Source organism: Sminthopsis crassicaudata, chromosome 1 (assembly GCF_048593235.1).
Source record: "Sminthopsis crassicaudata isolate SCR6 chromosome 1, ASM4859323v1, whole genome shotgun sequence".
NCBI classification, from domain to species: domain Eukaryota; kingdom Metazoa; phylum Chordata; class Mammalia; order Dasyuromorphia; family Dasyuridae; genus Sminthopsis; species Sminthopsis crassicaudata.
Genome location: NC_133617.1, coordinates 57,744,135 through 57,761,523, shown reverse-complemented (window position 1 = coordinate 57,761,523; position 17,389 = coordinate 57,744,135). Strand labels below are relative to the sequence as shown.

Sequence of the window (17,389 nt, the reverse complement as noted above, 5' to 3'; positions counted from 1 at the left end):
CAGGTTGCAATTGATTCTGGAACCTCCACTCCTTCCCATTCCTAGTTCCTCCCTCTGAGACTAAAGTAAAAAAACATAATTTCACTTTTCCAGAATGGTCCTTAAAATACTTTTAAAATAAATATTAAATAAATAAATAAAATTTAAATAAAATAAGAGACAGCTACCATATTCTCCCTTGTCTTTTTTCCAGGACAAACATCCCTAATTTCTTCAATTTATTTATATGCTGGACATAATCTCAAGTTCTTTATCATCCTAAACGACTCACTCGGAATGCTCTCCTAGCTCATCAGCGGTCTGTCCTAAAATGTGGTTCCTAATATGACTGATGTGGAAATATATTTTGCAAGACTTCCTATATATTATGAGTAATGTATTTCTTGCCTTCTCATGATGGGGGATTGGTAGGAGGAACTAGTTGGAGGGAAAGAATTAGGAAATGAAAAATAAAATTTTAAAAATATAATACTTTCACAATTCAAATAAACAAATTAAGAAAAAAATGTGGTTTCTAGAGATGATGTGGATAGATATAAAACACTATGTATACAAATAAAGTCAGCTTAAATAATTGGAAAAATATTCATGGTTCTTGAGTAGGTGAAGCCAATATAATAAAAAGCGACAATTTTACCTAACTAATCTACTTATTCAATGCCATTGCAATTAAATTGCTAAAAATTATTTTAATGAGTTAGAAAAAACTAATAATAAAATTGATTTAGAAGAACATAAGCTCAAGAATTTCAAAGAAACTAAGAGAAACAATATAAAGGAAGGAGATTCAGCAATACCAGACTTTATATTATAAGATTAGCAGAACAGAACAGACATATAATGCAGAGTACTAAAGGATTATGTTAACTTTGTGTTTAACAAATGTAAAAATTTAAGTTTTGGGGATAAGAATCTGCTTCAGCTCAGGTGTCCAAAAGAGAACAGAGTGATCTTTTACTATAATGAATTGTAGTGTTTTATCACTTTGCTAATGCTGATCATAATTTTACTGATTGATCTTTCTATTTGTGACTCCTATGGATCTTTACCTCCATTCCTTGATCACAAGAAACTATTTTTTACTTAATGGCTACAGCTCCATCTTTTATGGGAAAAACCTCAAATCTATGACTTTTGTGACTCATGGTCCAGGAGGCTCTTTTTGAGGAGCAGATTCTGCTCTCGATTCCCATAGACTGGGTTCAATCTTTCCCTCAAAAATGGATCGGGCTCCCTTTCCTCTCCCTTTCTGGCTTATTATACTCCCATTACTCTGACTTCTGAGTTTTGACTTCCTGAGCAGCTGTGCATGGATAGAATGCCAGGCCTGGAGCCAGGAAAACCAAATGTGACCCCAGATACTACCTGGCTGATTGACTGTGGATGAGTCACTTAACCCTTTTATCTCAGTTTCCTTAGCTGTAAAAATGAGCTGCAGAAGGAAATGGCAAGCCACTCCAGTATCTTTGCCAAGAAAACTCCAAATGGAGTCACAAAGCATCCCTCATAATTTAAAACAATTGAACAAAAACCTGGCTCCAGGTTTAGCACTCTGAGACAGTTAGCTGGCCCAAGCTGCTGGGTACCATATTGGATGATGTATGAAGGATAGAGATGACCAGCTGGTAGTTGACCATTTTTGTTCCTTCTTCTTGGCTGGATCTTTTTCAGGTCTTTCTAATCTCTTTTTTCAGAGGCTTTTAAGGTATAAACTTTTCTTTACTTCTTATGTTCTTTCCTTCTGGGAGATTTAATCTGTCATTGTCTGCCATTTCAACAGTTAGTTCACCTTTTGGCCTAAAGCTATTACTCTCAGGTTCAAGGGCTCCTTTTCTTCATTCCCCACCCCCCAGCCCCAGACAATTGGGGTCAAGGGACTTGCCCAGGGTCACACAGCCAGGAAGTGTTAAGTGTCTGAGATCAAATTTGAACTTGGGTCCTCCTGAATTCAGGGCTGGTGCTCTATCCACTGAGCCACCTATTCTCTGTTTTAAGTATACCTACCAAATGAAAATTATTAATTCAATCACAATAGCTCAGAACCCCAATTAAGAAAATTCATATGAAAAATGTCATTCCCATTCAGAGAAATAACTATGGAGACTGCATACAGGACAAAGCATACTATTTTCACCTTTTTTTGTTTGTTTTTCTCGTGATTTTTCCCTTTTGTCCTGATTTTCCTTTTCCAAAAAGACATGGAGATATAGTAAAAATGATTGTCTATGTATAATATCAGATTGCTTGCTGTCTTGGGAGGTAAAGGAGGAGGGGAAGGAGAAAAAATTAGAACTCAAAATCTTACAAAAATGAATGTTGAAAATCATCTTTAGGGGGCAGCTAGGGGGCACAGTGGATAGAGCACCCGCCCTGAATTCAGGAGGATCCGAGTTCAAATCTGGTCTCAGACACTTAACACTTCCTAGCTGTGTGACCTTGGGCAAGTCACTTAACCCCAGCCTCAGGAAAAAAAAAAAGAAAATCATCTTTAGTTATCAACAAATTTCTGAAGGAGAAATTAAAACCATTTCTAATCATATGAAAAAATGCTTTGACTCACTGTTGATCAGAGAAATGCAAATTAAGACAACTCTGAGATATCACTACACATCTCTCAGATTGGCTAAGATGACAGGAGAAGATAATGCAGAATGTTGGAGGGGATGTGGGAAAACTGGGACACTGATGCATTGTTGATGGAGTTATGAACACATCCAGCCATTCTGGAGAGCAATTTGGAATTATGCCCAAAAAGTTATCAAAATGTGCATACCCTTTGATCCAGCAGTGCTACTACTGGGCTTATATCCCAAAGAGATCTTAAAGGAGGGAAAGGGACCCACATGAGCAAAAATGTTTGTAGCAAACAAGAACTGGAAACTAATTGGTTGCCCATCAATTGGAGAATGGCTGAATAAATTGTGGTATATGAATATTTTGGAATATTATTGTTCTGTAAGAAATGACCAGCAGGAGGATTTCAGAAAGGCCTGAAGAGACTTACATGAACTGATGCTGAGTGAAATGAGCAGTACCAGGAGATCGTTGTGCATAGCAACAAGATTATGTGATGATTAATTCTGATGGACGTGGCCCTCTTCAACAATGAGATGATTCAGACCAATTCCAATAGAGAGAGCCATCTGCACCCAGAGAGAAGACTGTTCTCACAGTCCTGAGTGTAGGTCACAACATAGTAGCTTCACCTTTTTTGTTGTTTGCTTGCTTTTTTTTTCACTCCTTTTTCTTTTTTGATCTGGTTTTTCTTGTGCAGAATGATAAATGTGGAAATATGTATATAAAAGGAAAAAATCATCTTTATCTGTAATTAGAAAAATAATATACTATTAAAATAAAATAAATAAGAAAAGAAAATTCCTAACATCCAGACAAAGCTTTGGTTTTCTGCACTGATTTAAATCTTTTCTTATCTCTAACTATTATCTAGCTTCTAAATGTCAAAGGGGAAAAAAATCAGCACCACAGAGCATAGTATAGAGTCTGTTATTGGACGGTTATAGGGGAAGTTGGAGAAAGAACAGACTTTTTAGGGGGAACTTTGGTACTTGAGGGGGTGAGCACTAACTTTCAGGTTTGGGGTTCCGATTTAACCCTGTTTGTCTCAGTTACTTTGGGAGAAGAAAATGACAAGCCACTTCAGTATCTTTGCCAAAAAAAAAATCACAAATGGGGAGAGTAGAACATGAATGGGAAATGACTGAATGACAACAATAAAAAGTTGAATTATACTAGCAAGAATAAAAACAAAAACTTTTCTGTTCTGTTCAGCCTGAAGGGGCCCAGTGCTGCTCCTTGATCCGTCTCTGCCACGCTGGGCCCTACTTCAGGGTCTCCTTTTTGCCATTCGGTTTGCTGATCGTTTCTGGCAGGGTGGGGATGATAGCTCCTTCACTTCGGCTGCAGGGCTTCCTAACTCTTTCAGAGCTTGTGTTTCCTCTCAGTCATCAGAGACTCCTAGGCTTGACTCACGCCTGCCTCCTGGCACAGATCGCGAAAGTATCGAACCACTCTCAGGGCTGAGACAGAACACCTGTCTGGATGCCAATCATCTCAAACTGACATCGTGTGTCCCCTCCCCCCACCCCCCTCCTCTCCCAGGAACGCTAGCTCCACTGAGAGAGTAAAGGAGTCCTCCAATCCTTCCATCTCCTCTAGAACGAAAATTTCACTGGTGCCCTGGCAGACACGTTAACACGGCACACTCTTGGGAGTGATACAGCAGGATTCTGTTTGCCTTTCCTAACTGCTGGAGGCAGGGGGGATTTTGTGGAAACTCTCCGTGAACTTCTGCGGGTTTTGTCACACAGAGACTCCTGAATAGTCTTCATTTACTTATGGAGGGCTTCTGCCTTTTCCTCTATCTTTTCTGTGCGTGGGGCCTGACTTTTAGTAAATGTGTATTGACTGGGTTTCGTCTTCCCCTGGCCCCTTAACTGAGCCCTCTCTGTCTCTCTACTTCTGTCTCAGTGTCTCTCCCTGCCATTTCTCTCTCTGTCTCCTCTCTGTCTCATCCTTTCTCTCTCTGTCTCTGTCTCTCTCTCTATCTCTGTCTTTGTCTCTCTGTCTCTCTCTCTCTCTGTCTCTGTCTGTCTCTCTATCTCTGTCTCTTTCTCTGTCCCTCTCTCTCTGTCTTTGTCTCTGTCTCTCTCTGTCTCTCTGTCTCTGTCTCTTTCTCTGTCTCTCTGTCTCTGTTTCTTTCTCGATCTCTCTGGGTCTCACTCTCTGTCTCTTTCTCTGTCTTTCTCCCAGCCTCTGTTTTTCTTTCTCTCCTTTCTTTCCTCTGCTTTCTCACACACACTTTAAATGTGTGTGTGTGTGTGGGGTCTTGCCTCAGACTCTAAGCCCATTGAAGGCAGTGGCTATTGTGCTTGTTGCTTGTCCTTATGTTCCTAGTGTTCAGTACACCCCCCTAGCCCCCCACCCCCGCCTGGAGCACGATACATGGCTAATACTTTTATCAATCTGATGGGAACCACTTTGCTCAGATGCTTTTGATCAGCAACTAGTAGATTCTTTCCAAGTCTATTGCAAACAGAAGTTGGCCTTAAATCTCTTCTGCCCCTGAGTCTTCACTAATAATAAGTCAATCAGGCTAGAATGACAGGGAAAGATAATGCAGAATGTTGGAGGGGATGTGGGAAAACTGATACATTGTTGGTGGAGTTGTGAGTACATCCAGCCATTCTGAAGAATGATCTGGAACTATGCTCAAAGAGTTATCAAACTGTGCATACCCTTTGATCCAGCATTGCTATTGGGCTTATATCCCAAAGAGATCTTAAAGGAGGGAAAGGGACCTGTATGTGCCAAAATGTTTGTGGCAGTCCTCTTTGTAGTGGCCAGAAACTGGAAAATGAGTGGATGTCCATCAATTGGAGAATGGTTGAGTAAATTGTGGTTTATGAATGTTATGGAATATTATTGCTCTGTAAGAAATGAACAGCAGGATGATTTCAGAGAGGCTTGGAGAGACTTACATCAACTGATGCTGAGTGAAATGAACAGAACCAGGAGGTCATTGTATATTTCAACAACAATACTGTATGAAGATCAATTCTGATGGACGTGGCCCTCTTCAACAATGAGATGAACCAAATCAGTTTCAATAGAGTTGAACCAGCTACACCCAGCGAAAGAACTCTGGGAGATGACTATGAACCACTACATACAATTTCCAATCCCTCTAGTTTTGTCCACCTGAATTTTTGATTTCCTTCACAGGCTGATTGTACACTATTTCAAAGTCCGATTCTTTTTGTACAGCAAAATAACTGTTTGGACATGTATACATATATTGTATTTAATTTATACTTCAACATATTTAACATGTATTGGTCAACCTGCCCTCTGGGGGAGAAGGGGAGGAAGGAGGGGAAAATTAGAACAAAAGGTTTGGCAATTGTCTATGCTGTAAAATTACTCATGCATATATCTGATAAATAAAAACTATTAATAAAATAATTAATTAATTGAAAATAAGTCGATCATTCAACATTTATTAAGCAATTACTATGTGTTAAGCACTCTGCCTCGGCTTCGACCCCCAACCCAGCTCACGCATTGACTAGCGCCAGCAGCAGATGCAGCCCCAGCTGTGTAGACGTCAGCCGCCCAAGGGGACTACATTTCCCGTGAGGCCTTGCGGTAGAGCACTGCTTTCCTCTTCCCCAGAGGACAGGAGCAAGGTGAACTTGTCTGCCCCGAGTATTACGCGCCTGCTCCTACGGAGGGCAGCGATTGGCGGGGAGGAGCCAATAGGAGAAGGTGTTGCTTCAAGCCTAGTGAGGTCTACGGTCCGGCCGAGAGGACAGAACATGAGTTTCATGCTGCGTGCCCTTGGACAGTGCCGGGGTCTCGCGGGGGCCTGGGGTGGGATTGCCCCTCCTGCTGTCGCCAGGTGAGGGTGAGGGAGAGAAGAATCCGGAGAAGGAGGAGGGGCAGCTTTAGAGCGTGGAGCGTTGGAGCTGAAGGGGAGGAGCCTTAGAACATGGAACGTTAGCGCCGAGGAGGGGGGGGAACCTTAGAACGTGGAACGTTAGCACCGAGGAGGGGGGGGGAACCTTAGAACATGGAACGTTAGCGCCGAGGAAGGGGGGGAACCTTAGAACTTGGAACGTTAGTACCGAGGAGGGGGAGCAGCCTTAGAACATGGAACTAAAGAGCTGAGGGGGGGGGGGAACAGGAAGAGCCTTAGAACTTATGACTTTCGAGCGGAGAGAGAGGGGATGTAGGACATTAAATCTGAGCAGGACTTTAAAGACCAACCTCATCATTTTCCAGAGAAGACTGAGTCTGATTAGACGAGTGTCTGAGGCAGTCTGATTGCAAGTGCAGGGCTTAATGTTTGAAGCGGGAAGAGGGGGGGCTTAGAACTTGGAACGTTAGCGCCGAGGAGGGGGGGAACTTTAGAACTTGGAACGTTAGCGCCGAGGGGGGGGGAACTTTAGAACTTGGAACGTTAGCGCCGAGGAGGGGGGGAACTTTAGAACTTGGAACGTTAGCTTTAGAAAAGGGCCCGGAGGGAGTTTTGGGAGCTGTTCTGGAGAGGAGCAGCGTGCCTCCGGTTCCGATCCTCACAGTGTCCCTTTGAGGTAGTTGTCTATCTCTGAGGACGGATCCCAGGCCCGGGTGAGCGGTCTGGAGCCGGGCAGTAAGTACAGGCGGAAGGAGGATGTACAGGCCTCCTGCGCCCAGCTCCAGGGCTCTCATGCTGTTAAAGAGCCGTTCCTGAGGCGCTTAGAGCGGCTGGTGGAATTCTGGGACGAAGAGGAGGTGGCTGACTGTCTCCTTGCCGCGGGGGGAGAGTCCCTCTCTCCCTAACGCGGAGTCGCTTCCCCTCTCTAAGGAAGCTTGTTCTCTTCTCTGTGAGACGGTTAATGACGCTGCGCCGCCCCCAGAGGATCCTTGAGAGGATCTGTGCATGACCAAGTGTTGCTAATCCGGCCCCGGGGTTTCTAAAGGCCAGCCTGGGCCGCAGGTGTTACTAGAACAATCAGCCCATTTAATACGTGTGGAAGCAGGTGCACAGACGCCTGACTCGCTTGCGGTCCAGCCGCCCCGCCAGGCTGCCCCTCTGCTTGAGCTTGCTCACACAAACCCCCTTCCTTCTCTCTAGACCGTTCCTGCCATGGCCGCCCCAGCTCAGGACCCTCAGCCTCCTCACTCGCACCCCCACTGAGCCCCACGGCTGCGTCCATGCGGCCCAGCCCGGGGCCCTGGCACCCTGGGGCTGCCAACAGGTCCGCTCCAAGGCCCGAGGCAACGAATACCAGCCCAGCAACATCAAGCGGAAGCGGAAGCATGGCTGGATTAAGAGGCTCAGCACCCCGGGCGGCATCAAGGTGATCCTGCGGCGCATGCTGAAGGGGCGGAAGTCCTTGAGCCACTGAGGCGCGAGCGGGCTCTGTCCGGGAGCCAGCCCGAGCCACGCCGGACGTGATGGACAGGGGCGCCTCCAAGACAAAGCCTCCTGACCGCCGACCAGGACAAGGGCTACCCGCAAGGGCTACCCGCGCTTGGTATGTTGATACCATGGGACTTTTTCAGCAGAATCTTTGGGTTAGAAGACTGGAATTCTTCCTGTGACGTCAGAGAATTGACTCAATGCAGAACTATTAAAACAGTTCAACCCTGCGGAGGTGTTGGAGATGATCTTTTCCCACGTGTGCAGTGGGTGAGGGAAGTTGTAAGCATCTATATGAAAATGAAAGGTAGTGGAAGAAATGTAAAGTCCTACTGAGGTTCCAAAAACAACCGTGCAAATAAAGAATGAAGGACGTGTGAATGAATGAATGAGTAAATGAATGAATGAACGAACTAGCCAAGGGTTCACTGAGAAAGGTCTGGGGTTTTTATTGGACTGCAAGTACAAGGTACCTTAGCTCTGATATGAAAGCTAAGACTCCAGTCTCGGGCTGCGTAAAAGACGGGTGGAGTGGCCAGAAAGAAAGTAGGAGAGTCTCCCTGTGTTCAGTTCCGTTAACCACATGTTGGGAAAGATGTAGCTAAGGTGATTACGGTGGTAAGGAGACTGGGGCTGCTTAACTTGTTTAGCATTGACAGCCATTCACTAGCTACTCTTCTCCTCCACCCTCCCTTTTCCAGTCTTCTTAGACCATTTCCATCCCCACGTGCTTCCAGACCCAATGACTGGGTTCCCTGCTGTTCTTTGAAAAGACACTGCATCTCCTGACTGGGTATTTTCACTTAGCCCCCAAGCCTGAAATGCTCACCCTTGTCTCCACTTTCTGGCTTTCCTAATTTCCTAAAAAGTCCCACCTAAAATCCCATCTTCTACAGGAAGTCCTTCCCTCTTAGTTCTAGTTTTTTCTCTTGATTAATTCCTATTTATCCTATATATGCCTTATTTGTACATAGTTGTTTGCATGTGGTCTCCCCCACTATCTTTTGCCTTTGCATCATTGAGCTTAGCATAGTAGACATTTAAATGTTCCTTGACTGACAGAAGATATAGGAGAAAGGGATGGGGCACAATGGCTGTCTTCTAGGACTGGAGGGGCTGTCTTGAAAGAATTAAGACATACATATGATTGACTCTAGAGGACAGTTAGTAACAGTGAATGGGAGATGTGAAAGAGCTGATTTAGGTCTGATATAACGGGCTAAGATCATAGATCTAGAACTGGAGGGACCTTAGAGATTGTCGGGTTCTCCCCAGGCCCATGGAAATTGTGATTTAGATCATACCTATAGTGTTAGAACCCAGGACCTCCGAATTCCCTTTCCCGAGAGATTGACCTAAAGTGGGTTTTGCAAAATCCATATGCCCAAAGTTCTCAAAGCATTTTGGACCTCTCTCAGACCCTGCACGCAGATAAGCCACATTTAAACTCTCAGGTGGTCATTTATTGTTGAAAATCTGAGACTTGGATGATTGAGGACATAAGGGTATTTGTTGACACTTTACCTGGTTGCCAGCACTGATTGCTCTGCCCCAGAAGGAAACATTCCAAAAACCTGTGTTGACCTGGGTGGCCCATCTAGAGAGAGGGCTGGAGGATTCTGGTCAGATGGAAAAAGTGTTCCCTGGTTTTGTCTAAAGATTTTTAAAGTTTAGCTTCCACTGCCACCAACTTAGGTTTCTCTGGTTGCTTCTGGTGGGGAATGGAGGGCAGCAAAATTTTTCTGATGGTTTCAGGGCTGCTGAGGGTATCTCTTTGGAGTCTGCTAGATACTGAGTGGTGACAGGCAAGAAAGCCTGCTGCATTGAGAGGTGTAGTGTTCAGGAGGAGATAGTTCTAATGGTCAGACTCCACTGGAGTATCAAGTTCAGTTCTGGGAACAATCACAACTTAGGAAGGACACTGAAGAGCAAGAGTGGTCAGAGGAGGAAAGCTAGGATAGTAAAAAGAGCCTCAGGCTCATACCAGACCAGCTGAAAGAAAATGTTTGACCAGAGAAGGGACCATTGAGGGGGAAGATAGTGTAAATATTTTAAGAAAACTGTATATAAGAAGGATTATATTTAAGTATCAGTGAACTAGAATTTAAGTGCCTATTACATACCAGGTACTCTGCTAAGCGCTGGGATGCTTAGTTCTTGTCCTCAGAACTCATATTCTGATAGAAAAGGCCACACCCCAAAGCTATGTGTACAGCAACACAGGAATAAGTAGCAGTCCTCTCAGAAGGCATTAGGAGAGGATTGGAAAAGTCTTCTTGCAGGAGATGGGGATTTGGCTGAGACTTGAAGGAAGCTAGAGAACCCCAGAGATGAGGAGAGAGAGAATTCCAGCTATGGGGGGATAGTGAAATGCTCTGGGCCTGGAAGAGTCTTTTGTGGGAGGAATCCCTGGAGTTTGTGGAATGGGGGGGGGATGTGGTCAGACCTGCAGGTTGGAAAGATCAGTTTGTCAGCTGAATGGGGGAGATCCTGTAGTGGGGAAAGACTTGAAGCAGGGAGACCAATCAGCAGGCCACTGAAAGAGTCCAGGTGAGAAGTGCTAAAGGCCCCTCCAGGGCAATGTCAGTGTTAGACAGAAGAGAGGGCTGATGTATGAATGATGTTAAGGTAGAAATGGCAAGACTTGTCCCCTGGTTGTAGGTTGGTGGAAATAAGGGAGATGGTGAGAGAGAATGAGAAGTCGAAAATGACATTTAAGTTTCAAACTTGAGTGACTGGGAGGATAGTGATTCCTTCACCAGTAAGAGAGGATTTTTTTCTTTTTTGTGGGGGAGATAGTTCAGTTTAAGACATCTATGGGATATCCAGATTGAGATATCCCAGGGTGAAGATGCAAAATCTTTCCTGGAGGTCAAGAGAGAGTTAGGGCTTGATTGATAAGTAGATCTAAGAGTCATTTGCTGATGAGATCACCAAGTGACAATAATATAGATGGAGAAGAGAAGATTCAAGACAAAGCCTTGGGGGAAGCCTATTGTTAGCAGGCAAGACTAGATGAAGATCCAGATGGGAGGAGGGAGGCATACTCAGAACTGTCCAGAGGCTATCAGAAGTTGGCACTAATAATCTAGGAGCAAAAACCAGTTTAGCCTTGATGTAAAGAAAAATTTCTTAAAAGTGAAGAGGTGTGCAGATGTGGAATTGACTACCTTGGAAGATAATGGATTCATTTCCCTTAAGTTCTGTATTTTTGGGAAAGCCTATAAGTGATTTTACTCATTGGATATGTTGTGAAGTAGATTCTTCTTCAAGTATAGGCTTAGACTAGATGGCCTTCAAAGCCTCTTCCAGTTCTGGTTTTATAATGTATGCTAGGCATTTTGGCAGGCACTGGAAAGACAAAGATCACAAATAACATAGTCAATCCTCAGACATTATTTAATGAAAGAGGTAGACAAATAAATAGATGATTCAAGTTTGAATTTCACAGAACCAAAAAGCCAATACAGTGTTGCCAAAAAATTAAAGGGGGAAGTAGTCACTTTTATGTTGAGGAGATGGGTTTCAGGAAAAGCTTCATGGAATAGGTAGTGTTTGCATTGGACCAAAAAGGAAGGAAAAATACTTCAATAGGTGACAATGGGATGGGAAAGTGGGAGGTAAGGAATCTCTTCCCCTGGGAAACATTGAGATGAAAATGGGCTGGGTGAAATCAGGCAGAGAAGTAGTATAAGTTGTCTGGAATGTCGACTACTTGAAAGGGAGAATTTTCAGGGAAGGCTGAAGCTGAATGCTACATGTCCTTCAATGCCAAAATAAGACGTTTTAGCTTTATTCAGTATGCAGTGGGGAACCACCAAAGGTTTTTGAGTAGGAGTGACGTGATAATAGTTCATAAAGAATATTACTCAAATAGTGATTGGGTCACTGAAGGGATTGACTTACAGTGAAGGTGAGAAGAGATAACCAAGGATGTTTTCAAGTCATGGCATCTTAAGGACACAACAGTACCAGAAATAGTCGGAGAAAGAACGATGACTTCTCACAAGGGATTCATAGAAGGCTTTGAGGAAAGCAAATATATTTATCAATGGACAGATGAAGAGCAGGAATATGTTAGTTAGGTTGGAATCCTATTCTGGAGGACCCTGAAAGCCGGCTGAGTTAGAACTTTATAGGGTCCCATAATAGGTAAATTGACGATCCACTAGAAAGGAGATGACCAGAGCAGGACTTTAGAGTATAAAGGCAGGGAGGCTGTTTAATCAGGATTCAGGTGAGAGGCCCAGGTCCATGCCTTAAACCATGCTGTTGGGGAGCCTAAGCCTGAGCTTACAGGAGTTCGGAGCAGCAGGGCTAAGGCAACGAAGGCTCACACCAAGATGGGGAAATGCAGAGGGTCAGGGGTCCACTAGGTTGGTTATGGAAAAGCAAACCAATTCATATCATAAAGAAGGAAGACTAAAGCTTCCTGTGCTTGTAGTGGGATTAGATCCTGGTGAGACAGAACCTGCCTCAAAGGAAAGTTAACAAATATACCAAGAATTAGATGGTGGGAATTAATGGAAGAGCCATTTTGCAGGTAGAATGGACGGGATGTTGTGGTTAATTAGAAATATGGGATCTAAGAGTGGAGGGATAAGAAATGACATTGATGTTTTTGGGCCTGGGGTCCTATAACGATGCTGTTACTGTTGGCAGAGACAAGAAAGTAAAGAGAAGAGGTAGCAGGTTGGTGTCCTGGGGAGCGGGCAGCTTCCTTAGGGCCATTCTCACCATTACCAACTCGGGCCCCTCATTCCTGAAACGGTTATCCAGATGTCGGGCTGCTGGTTCCTGTAAGGCTGACATTACCCAGCACTGCGGGGGAGACACGGCATCCCCCAAATCTCCCAGTCTGGTACTGGAGATCTGGATGTGTATGACTACCAAAAGGCCACATAAGAGCTACTCTCTGTGTGTCTTGGTTGCCATGCTTTAATCTTGCACATCCATTATCTCAGAACTGACGAGTTCTTTTATTAGTTTTATGGGTTTTCTTTATTTGTTTTAAAGACGTCGCGGCATCTGTTTACACCTGCTTTATCCAAACTGTCTATTATTGATACCAGTTTGTAGAAGTCTATACATTTCAGTATAGAAGTTATACTAGTCAGTAGTGCTAAGTGTGCTAGAAATAAATCCTTAGCTCATCTGGCTATACCCACATTGCTAAACAATGCCAGAACATTAATCATTAAAACATGTTTCATTAAAAAGAAGGGGGGAGGGGCCACAAGAGATTTTCTCTGCTTTGGTCAAACCACAACTGGAGTGTGGGTTTTAGTTTCCAAGTGTCACGTTTTAGGAAGGGTGTTGGCTGCCTGAAACGCGTCCAGAAAAGGGAGACCCAGATGGTGAGAAAGCATGAAATTGAGGTCATACCATAAGAGATTGTTTGAAGGAATTGGAGATATTTAGTCTAGGGAAAAGAAAATTTAGGGGGGATGTGATAGCCAGCTAGAGAGATATGAAGGGTTATTATGTGCTTTGTTTGCTGGGCCTGAAGGGCAGGAACTGGAACAGTGGGTAGAAGTTAGAGAAGGGCAGGTTATCAGTGGATACAATTTTTTTTTTTTTTTTTTTTGTATCTTTGCAACAATTAGATTTTTCTGAAAGTAGTTTGATTGCCTTAGGAGGTGAAAGTTCATCTCCACTGGAAGCTTTCTTACAGGGGATTAAGGACCATTTTTGGATGTGGCATAAAGGGTACCTATTCAGGTACAGTTTGGGATGAATGACTTCTCATGTCTCTTCCCACTTTGAAGTTCTGTGACATATATATGGCTGGAGGAGCACTCAGAGGCAGGTTCATGGAGGAAGTGGTATTTGAACACGATTTTTAACCTGTAGGCTGTCAGCATGCAGAGATAGAGTAGAAGAAATGTAACCCGTACAGATAAGAGAATTACTTGAAAAACAAGATTTTTAGGGAAGCTTGGATCCAGGCTCTAGTTGGCCTTGAATACTAAGATAAGGACTTTAAATGTTATTCAATAGGCAGTTAAAGGTACTTTAGGTTGGAAGGTACCTTAGGTAACAATTATGAGACAACCAGACCTGCTTCTAGACTAACTCACGGCTGGGACTGAAAAGAGAAATCATTGTGAAGGGGAGATCCATTTTCAGCAGCAGCAGAAGCAGCAAGCACAGTAATCCTGAGGGTGATAGCACCTGTCTGTAAGGGTTAAAAAGCCTCTAGAAGCAAGGAATGCAGTTCAAGGCATGTGGGAGGACCTGAGGGATGAGAGGTTCTGAGGCGAGTCCTACATGGAGGTGGGGCATAGCCCCAAGAGGTGGTGTCTGACTCCAGGTACCACTTCTCCCTCCTTAGTGCTCTCAAAGCCTAGCATGCCTCTCTCCTTCTTCTTGGGCCAATCCCTATGCCAGGTTCCTAGAGGACCTCCCCCTTCCCCCAGATTCTCAGGGGGGTATAAATATATACTATCTAAGAATAAAGTTCTCTTTCGCTTCACCCCTACCTCCTGGTAGTCTGTCTCTATGGGATCCATATTCGTGCCCAAAGACGGGTAAGTGTGGCCTAGCCGTGCCGTCGACGGACGGGCATTAAGAGTAGCTCTAAGGGGAGCTACCAGATTACAGTAGTCCATAGGGGTGTAACACTGACCAGTCCTCATGCCCATCATGTGGGAAAGCAATTTTTTTTTTAAATTAAAGCTTTTTGTTTTCAAAACATAAGCATTGATAATTTTTCAACACTGACCCTTGCAAAACCTTGTGTCCCAAATTTTCCCCTACTTCCCCCAATCCCTTCCCTAGATGACAAGTAATCAAATACATGTTAAATATGTTAAAGTATATGTTAAATCCAATATATGTACACATATATATACAATTCTGTTGCTGCACAAGAAAAATCAGATCAAAAAGGAAAGAAAATGAGTAAAAAAAAAACAAAATGCAAGTGAACAAAATAAATGGAGTGAGAATGCTATGTTGTGATCCACACTCGGTTCCCACAGCCCTCTCTCTGGGTGTAGATGGCTCTCTTCATCATTAAACCATTGGAACTAGTCTGAATCATCTCATTATTGGAAAGGGTCATCAGAACAGAGCATTGTATAAGGCCTTAGTGCTCTCAGAAGATTTAGTATTAGAAACTGACATAGAGAAGAGGCTTTGCTTTATTGCCTTGTGGTCCGGCAGACTTGTAGCTGAAGCCTCCTACATGGGTTGACTCTCCACTAGAATGGAAGCTCCTTGAGAGCAGACACTGACTTTTCTGTATTCCAGGTCTTAGTGCAGTGTTTTGCACATTGTAAGGGCTTAATAAATGCTTCATTCATTCATTCTGCAGATGGAAACAGAAGGGACACATAATGCCTGGGCTAACTTTCTTGAGGATCTCTCTGGAGTCTGAGATCCAGTTTGAACATACTCTCACTCAAGTCTTTCTCAAGTCTGCTTATTTCAAGTCCTCTCAGCCCTTATACCTCAGTACAATTACATCACTGCAGCATACTGAGCAGAACCATTACATCACCATACTAAGTACTAAGTATATGTGAATTAGAGAACCATCATCTCCTCAGTCACACCGAGTTAACACCCTGCTATCAGTATCTTTGCTTCAAGTATACTTTTCTAAGAGTTCCCCGATATGTGTAGTCCTCTACAGGGACGTGACTACGTCATACATGAGGAAGAAACCAAGAAACCAGGATTTGAATACCAACCTTCAGATTCTAAATCTCTCACTTAACTGCTCATAATCTTCCCTCTGGAACACCAGTAGCCTGGCATGAGAAGTAAGGGAGGTCTGAATATTGCCAGATGGCAACTGTCCACAGTGGGGAAAGTGGGACTAATGGGCAGATGCTGTGCAGGCAGAATCCTTTCTGACCTTGATCCCATCCTGTGGTCTTCTATGCCCTGAGTGCCAGCCAGATAATGTCCTGTACTCTGGGCTCACAATTTCCTCCTCATACTGTGGACCTTCATGGGACCTTAACACATCCATTCTCTTTAACACATCTCTTAACACATCTTATGCAGTAACCTGGAGCCTCCAGGAGACAAAACACTTGAGGTGGTGGGGCAGGTCCTTGAGATCTTCCTCCATATCATCCTATGAGTCTGCCCTTGTTTAGTACCTTTGACTTCTGGTCAAAGGGGCAGTTATGGATGAAGTGAAAGGCAGCATGTGTGTTGGAAGGAGCCCTGGATTTGGAGTTGAGAGCTGGAGTTCCATAGCTAAGTCACCATGGAAAAAGTCAACTTTTTTTCTAGTCTGCATCTATAGAGAATAATAAATATTCAAATATCAAATTTGCAAGAAATACTATGTCATGTTTTGTTGTCCTCACCCCCATCTTCTCAATTGTGATTGCTCCTTTTTAGTTTTTTTTGGTTGGTTCTTTAGCCATACCCTCTAACTGTGGGAGGTATGAAAGCCTCCGTTTTGGACTATCCTTGTCCCCCTTCTTATTTCATTCTGTATTACATCTCATTTGATCTCTTCAGCTCCCATGAACTCAGTTATTTACATACAAATAATTCCCGTATCTCTATGTCCAGCCCTCGTTTCCCTCCTGAGCAACTTGTGCACTGTTATGATACAGGAGTCACCTGCCAGTGGCTGCTGCAGGTCTAACTCAGACCTGTAGAATGGATCTCTTTATGAGAAGGAGGATGGTGATTCAAGGAGACAGAGAGGCAGTTGCTGTTCTTGTCTGACCTCCCTCCTCTGCCTCCAATTTATCTCAGTCCCAGTCCACAAGCAACACCTGTGTCAGTAAAGGCTGCTTTGCAACGCCTTCAAGTTGATGATCCACAGCTGTGGGGCCAAAACAGGAGTCAACCTTTCCCCCAAGTCCCCTTTCCTTCCAAACCTCACCATCAGCATTTCTGTGCCCCCACTCTCCCAGGCCCATAGTCTCAATGAGATCTTCAAGTTTCACATACCCAGTCTTCCACAACATCCCCAAGAGTCATCCCCCTGCTGGAGGCTCCGTCATCCCTCATCTCCAACTGGTCTCTCTGCCTCAAGCCTCATCTCTCCCAACTCCAGTCCATTTTCCACTCAAATGCCAAGAAAGCATCCTAAAGCATGACGTCAGCACCTCCTTGCCCTTTTTCCTCTGATATTAAATATAAAGCCTTCTATCTGGCATTTGAGATTCTTCATAAACTTATATGAACTGATGCTAAGTGAAATGAGCAGAACCAGGAGTATACAGCAACAACAAGATTATACAATGATCAATTCTGATGGATGTGGCTCTTTTCAACATTGAGAGGATTCAAACCAGTTCCAATTGTTCAATGATGAAGAGAACCATCTACACGCAGGGAGAGGACCATGGGGACTGAGTGTGGACTACAACATAGCATTTTCACTCCTTTTGTTATTTGCTTGCATTTTGTTTTCTTTCCTAGTTTTTTTTTTCCCTTCTTGATCCCATTTTTCTAGTGTAGCAAGATAACTGTATCTGTATATATATA

General features: G+C 43.8%; 1 protein-coding gene across 1 annotated transcript; it reads left to right on the top strand.

Moving 5' to 3' along the window:
- The first annotated feature begins 6,259 nt into the window (after positions 1 to 6,259).
- MRPL34 (mitochondrial ribosomal protein L34) lies at positions 6,260 to 8,309 on the top strand. Its single transcript, XM_074305441.1, has 2 exons — positions 6,260 to 6,418; positions 7,637 to 8,309. Exons 1-2 carry the CDS (start codon positions 6,336 to 6,338, stop codon positions 7,908 to 7,910), a joined length of 357 nt encoding a protein of 118 aa, XP_074161542.1. The 5' UTR covers positions 6,260 to 6,335; the 3' UTR covers positions 7,911 to 8,309.
- Positions 8,310 to 17,389: the final 9,080 nt, after the last annotated feature.

Bases quoted from the DNA above. Each gene is read 5' to 3' on its own strand.
- MRPL34 (XM_074305441.1), top strand. From the start codon at position 6,336: ATGAGTTTCATGCTGCGTGCCCTTGGACAGTGCCGGGGTCTCGCGGGG. The intron at 6,419-7,636 runs GTGAGGGTGAGG...CCTTCTCTCTAG, and splicing joins GCCCCTCCTGCTGTCGCCAG to ACCGTTCCTGCCATGGCCGC.